This window comes from Aulonocara sp. 'chitande type north' Nkhata Bay, linkage group LG11 (genome assembly GCF_057382095.1).
Source record: "Aulonocara sp. 'chitande type north' Nkhata Bay isolate Kocher_YH1m ecotype deep benthic linkage group LG11, A_spYH_male_GT1.1, whole genome shotgun sequence".
In the NCBI taxonomy this organism is placed as follows: domain Eukaryota; kingdom Metazoa; phylum Chordata; class Actinopteri; order Cichliformes; family Cichlidae; genus Aulonocara; species Aulonocara sp. 'chitande type north' Nkhata Bay.
In genome coordinates this window covers 31,766,120-31,772,119 of record NC_141354.1, presented here as the reverse complement: position 1 = coordinate 31,772,119, position 6,000 = coordinate 31,766,120, and the positions used below count along the sequence as shown (strand labels likewise).

Sequence of the window (6,000 nt, the reverse complement as noted above, 5' to 3'; positions counted from 1 at the left end):
GATTATTATTAATATGATTGCATCTTACACTTGCTGCAGATTTGCCAGCTGGAAATCCATGATGTGAATTCCCCACACCACACAGAACTAATGAGCCAACCACAAGGCATCAACTCATTGCATTTAGACATGTATATAGAGTCAAGACAACCTGCTTAAGTTCAAACTAAGCCTCAAAATAAGGAAACCAACTCCCATGCTCCCTGTTTTTCATGAAAAAAATCACAAAATGTTGACGCTTGTGGGGAAGAGAATAGATGTGTCAAGGCAAATAAGACACTTTTTAAACCATGTGGAGCAGCTCTCACCATTAAAAACATGATAACTTTAGTCAGCTTAGTCAACTTTAGATTTAGCTGTGTTAATGCTGTGAAGCGCAGGATTCTTTATTCCGATGTGCGAGACTCTTGTGGTCCTTCATGAAATTAGCACAAAGTATGTGGAAGTGGTTAAAAGCCACACAAACATGCAGAAGCAACTAGAATAATAAAGAGAAAGAGGAACATTATTGTGTGAATGTTACACAGCATTTAAATGTAAATTCAAGCTAGCATTCACGAAATTGTGCTCCGCACATTTTTTGGCCTTTGACTACTTCCACATACTTTGTGCTATTTTTATGTAGGACCACAAGAGAAATAAAGACTCCTGTGCTAAATAATATTGTGTAATATAATGTGCATCTGTATATTTATTTATGAATGGGTTCTAAATGTTTCTATTTATTTAAACAGTAATAAAGTAAGTTATTTTTTTAATAATTTAATTTAGAATAAAAACACTATTTATAAATCAATATTTCAAAATGAATTATTCATCGATGAATAAATACTTAAATCAACTATTTACTAAAAAAATTAACCTCTGAATAAAAACATTTAACATTTAACTCATTTATAAAAGCTTTTTCAAATTCCAAATAAAAAAACATATTTTCAAAATCTTTTTGAAAGGTTGATACTGGACTGAAATCTGGTGACTGTGGAGGCAGTTTGACTATAATGAACTCACATAGTGTTTTATCTGGCTGGAATCAGCCAAAAGAATTGTGGGTATGAAGAGATGGACATGTTCAACAATAATACACAGGTGGACTGTGCCATTTTTATTTATGCTCAGTTGACATAAATGACCCAAAGTGTGCCAAGAAAATACCCCCCAAACCCTTACAGCACCACCACCAGGCTGAGCTGGTGATACAAAGCAGGATGGATCCATAATTTCATTTCAATCAATGTAAATGAATAAAATCAAAACTTTACTAACAACACTAAAAAAAGTCAAGCTGATATGATAACAATATGCAAAATACACAACATGAGACTTCAATTATAAGCTGAACTTCCTGTTCTTCTCTGCTGCTCTGTAGCTGATGTTGACACTGTGACTGATTAACAAAGTCCAAATGTAGAGGCCAGCTGTCCTTCTTCTACATGTTACAGTAGTTTGAACAGTGTTGTTCTTGGCTTGACTAAAACATTTGTCATTAATATAACATAGCTTAACAATAACTATCATTGCAACATGAAAGAATCTCAGTGCAGATACTTCAGGGAACAACTCATTGATCTGAAGTAATGCAGTGCCCTCTGTTGACCAGTTAATAATATCATCATTAATATTATATTTTGAGACTGAGACTATCCAAAAGTCCTCTGAAGTTTTACTGCAGTATTCAAACAGACAAAGCTTTCTTATTGCAGATCCATGGGTTCTTCTCATTACAGCTCAATGATTTAAATCCTTCGTCTTGTACAGAGATTGCACAGTGACCATCAGAAGGAGGCTGATTCATCCAGGAGCTGAGGAAAACAACAAATCTGCTCAAGGCTGATGGACACTGGTACACTGTAATTGATTTATCACAGATTTGGGAAATACTTGAAATTTATATTGATTCAAAGTGTCTCTTGCCTATTAGTCAGATTCCTTCCATCCAGCCACTTCCATATCCCATCTTCAACTGTCAGACCAATCCAGTATCCTTTGTTTCCATCATATTTCCAACTCTTTTTACTGACAGTTTTCTGAGGACAGAGAGAAAGTTGTCAGAGTTATTTAAACAATTTGCTCTAAGAAAGCTTTCAAGCTAAAGAGATTATATTTTTATTTTCATGAAGTCTGTCATAAAGAGTCCCACAGTTCTCTCAGTACCTTTTCTTCTTCATTAATAACAACAGCTAAATCTGAAATCTTTCCTCTGCAGTTTTCTCGAGCTTCTTCCCAGGTTTTCCATTCAGCACGTTTAACATCATTAACTGCATAGCAGCTGGACTCAACATATAACCAACCAGCCTGACAAGCATTACATTTTCTGTCTGCAAGAATAGAGAACGGTTAATAAACAACATCAGTGCATATCTATGTTAAATTAGGTAATTTTGTACAAATATATTTGGAACATACTGTTTTTTTCTTTGGGACAGTAGGCATCAATGCTCCACTGAGCTCGACTAACATTGAGCTCAATCCATGGTGTCATCATCTGTTGTATTATTTCTGTTAGGTTTTTCTTTTCTGTCTCCAGCTCCTCATTTTTCTTTTTGAGCGTCTGTGTCTCTTCAGTCAAGTTTGCGATCCGTTTTTCTAAAACTGTGGAGACTATAAGGTCACAAAGAACAGCAGTTGGTTTTGGGTTTGAATATATTTATATGTTTCTTGTAAATTAGTGTAACAATAACTGTTAAAAAAACACAATCAAATATAAAACATCACACTACTTTTGTCCTTACACACGTCAGACCAAAGTGTAGTTTTAAAGTTATACTCACAGTAGAATCGAAGGACCATAATTAGTAACAGAATTCCCCAGCATGTTGCTAGTGATGGAAAAGATTTATTACAAGACGACTTCTTATCTGGCAAAAAAAAAAGTTATTTCAACAACCAAAATTATTCATAGTTTTCTTTAGAATACAATGAAATGTGTCAAAGATCCCTTATTATTTAAGCATTGTTCTGTTATGTACAACCACAAACTACATATTGGAGGTAGAAAAAAATGATTTAACTTTGGAACAAATCTATAATCACAAAGAAAACTAAATCAGAAAACCTGAAGGCAAAACTAAGGCTAAACCTTGTTAAATGTAATACAGACCCCCAAAACTCAGAACACTATATATACAGAAAAAGGCAAAAATGTAAACACAAAAACTCCAAACTCAGACAAAAAACTCAGGGTCAATGACAGCTTTTGCCATTTCTGCTTTGTATCTTTGTGGGAGATATTACATCTTAAAAAATGTTGTTTGAAAAACCCTAAAATTCATAAACATGGTCAAAACTTGTATTCCATTGTATAATATTTTTATTTATTTTCAGTCAAAGGTTACACAGTTTTAAACGTTTAATTCCTTTTCATGGGTACATTTCTGTTTTAAATACTCTGTCCACAAATGGCCTTTGGTAAGAATTGCTTTACAAAGTCCAGGAACAGAGATGAACAAAAATATGACTGACATCTGGTAATTTATTCAAAACTGTTTTATGAAAAATCTATGTCAGGAACTTATAATATTCAATTAAACATAATGTTGGAGGCAGATCTGATTATAGACAGAATTCCATATTACTTCAGTTTCCTCAAAGTAGTAAACACATTAGTGCAACACCTTGATGCACGAACGCCAGTCAATTAAAAGTTATAAATGCTGTTTTAACAAAGATCTTTCCTGCTGTTGTCAGCTTGAAGAAGGAAAACTAAAGTATTACAGGAGTCTTTGCTACAATGTCTCCCGATCTGTCTCAGCTGACTGCATGTCTGACCATGGTTTCATCAATTATCACTGGTCAGTGTTCATTACAATATGCATATTGTAGACAGTGGTGCTAGTTTCAGTCATTATGCAAATGTAGTGTTTTTTAAGTTGGAGAAACCTGCATTCAGCTGAGAATGAAGAAGTCACTTGGATGAGTAATGAAACATTTTTCTCAATGAAAACGCGACGTCCAGATGAACAGAATCAAGTTTTTTGGATTTCCTGATTGAGCATGCATCAAGACAAGATTGTTCATTGTATCTTAATTATATTATGATTTCCTTTCATCTTGTGTTCTGCTTTGCCCTCAATTGTTATTGTAATTTCATGTTCTTTTGGACAAATGCTCAGTCTTTCTTTCTTTCTTTCTTTCTTTCTTTCTTTCTTTCTTTCGTGGAGAGAGAATTTTGTCATGTTTCGTTTTGAAGAACTGTGTTTACTTAATCAAAATAAAATGTTTTAACATTAATTTTGGAGGTTTAAATTGCTTGGGTCAACTTGAGAGCTTTAATTTTAGATTTACAAATCTAACCTGTCTTTCACAAAATAAAGGTATTGGCATGAAATAATGACTTGGTGTGGGAAATGGCAGGTGTATCAAAATATCAGTGAGAATGTGTGTCATTGTAGCAGGGTGGGCTTTGAAATACAAGGCCCATGATCTGAATAAACTCCAATAATAGTGGATCTCATACTTTTCATACGATGCACAAAGTAACATCAGCTGATCGCATTGAGAGCAGAAGAACTGATAAGTGTGATTGATGGGCAGGCAGACTAACAATCCCAGGGAATTGGACTACTGGAAACCAGTTCTCGATTCCCATCCCTCCTTCCAGTTGTGTTAACACAGAGTGATTTTGTTGGATTTTTGTTGTCGTCGGTTTTTTAAAAAAAAGTTTTTTTATAACTCACCATTTGTATCAGGAGCTTGTTGAGTTGCTTTATTTTCAACCTTCATTTCTTCACGTGCAGCTTCCTTGTCCTGTTTTACTGAGAGTTTAAAGGGTAATTGGAGTTAAGCAGTTTTCAAACAACCACAATTTTCGTAGACTTTAGGTCATTTTGAATGAACAAAATGTTTTTGCTCAATGTTGACAGAATTCAGCATCTTAAATCTAATTGGAGACATCATAGCTCTTTTTAGAAATGTATTTTTTCTCTGGAACTTTGCCTTAGATTGTACAGGGAAAGTTTGCCTTTGATGTGGCAGCACATATCTCAGTATCTGACCCACTGGATTTGCTTACAGTCTTTTTTTACTCTTTACTATTACTGAAGAAAACATCACCTAAACCAACATGACTTGAAACAGTAATCACATAGAGATGCAGACTTTGATTCACATCAATAGCCCTGAGTTTTAGAAAATCTTTTTTGATACACTGCATTTGAAAAGCTTAGCTTACCTGCTGATTGTGTTCATTTGTTAGTTCTTAATATGACCTTCTCCTCTGCCGTAGTTACCGCCCTGCTGCTGAGTTCTTTGGAACTTGTACACTGAGCAATAGCACTGTGTTTAAACAATAGAACATAATAATTATCATAATAGCAATAAGCTTCTGTTTTTGCGTGAGGATGTGAGATGTGTTGAATCTTACATTCTTTTATGGCTCCACACTGAAGACGGGGTGTTCTTATCTACAAGTCACTAGACACACTTCTTGTGGCTTGTACACTGAGAAATACCACAGAGCATCATAATAAACTTCCTCAGTGCCCAGTCTGTCTTATACCAGCTTCTGCTTTTGCCTGAGAATGTAAGATGATTCCATATATGGCTTCAAACTGAAGACAGGGTGTTCTTATGTACCAGTGACTAGACACTTCTTGTGACTTGTACACTGAGAAATACCACAGAGCATCATAGTAAACTGCTGCTTCACCAGTGTAACTCTGTCTCTTCTAACTAACCTCTGCTTTTGTCATATACACTCACTGGACACTTTATTAGGCACGCGATGCTTGTCCTGAGATGACATTGGCTTTGCCTTTATAACTCCCTTAATTCTTCAACAAGGTCCAAGAAATATTCCTGAGATTACTATTATTATGATTGCATCTTACACTTGCTGCAGATTTGCCAGCTGGAAATCCATGACGTGAATTCCCCACACCAAACAGAACTAATGAGCCAATCACAAGGCATCAACTCATTGCATTTAGACATGTATATATTAGTCAAGACAACCTGCTTAAGTTCAAACTAAGCCTCAAAATAAGGAAACCAACTCCCATG

General features: G+C 35.0%; 1 protein-coding gene across 2 annotated transcripts; it reads right to left on the bottom strand.

The window, feature by feature from the left end:
- Window positions 1-1,084: 1,084 nt before the first annotated feature.
- Window positions 1,085-5,495, bottom strand: LOC147319499 (C-type lectin domain family 4 member G-like). Of its 2 annotated transcripts, XM_086310037.1 has the most exons (8): window positions 5,363-5,495; window positions 5,171-5,274; window positions 4,677-4,754; window positions 2,772-2,858; window positions 2,407-2,601; window positions 2,155-2,318; window positions 1,915-2,027; window positions 1,085-1,802 (listed from the first exon to the last, which is right to left on the bottom strand). In XM_086310037.1, exons 3-8 carry the CDS (start codon window positions 4,720-4,722, stop codon window positions 1,676-1,678), a joined length of 732 nt encoding a protein of 243 aa, XP_086166163.1. In that variant the 5' UTR covers window positions 4,723-4,754; window positions 5,171-5,274; window positions 5,363-5,495; the 3' UTR covers window positions 1,085-1,675. The 2 variants fall into 2 exon arrangements, with proteins under 2 accessions (XP_086166163.1, XP_086166162.1); XM_086310036.1 differs by lacking the exon at window positions 5,363-5,495 and having other exon boundaries at window positions 5,171-5,353.
- Window positions 5,496-6,000: the final 505 nt, after the last annotated feature.

Bases quoted from the DNA above. Each gene is read 5' to 3' on its own strand.
- LOC147319499 (XM_086310037.1), bottom strand. From the start codon at position 4,722: ATGAAGGTTGAAAATAAAGCAACTCAACAAGCTCCTGATACAAATG. The intron at 2,319-2,406 runs GTATGTTCCAAA...CTATTCTTGCAG, and splicing joins CTGTCCCAAAGAAAAAAACA to ACAGAAAATGTAATGCTTGT. The intron at 2,028-2,154 runs GTACTGAGAGAA...CTCTGTCCTCAG, and splicing joins TTATTAATGAAGAAGAAAAG to AAAACTGTCAGTAAAAAGAG.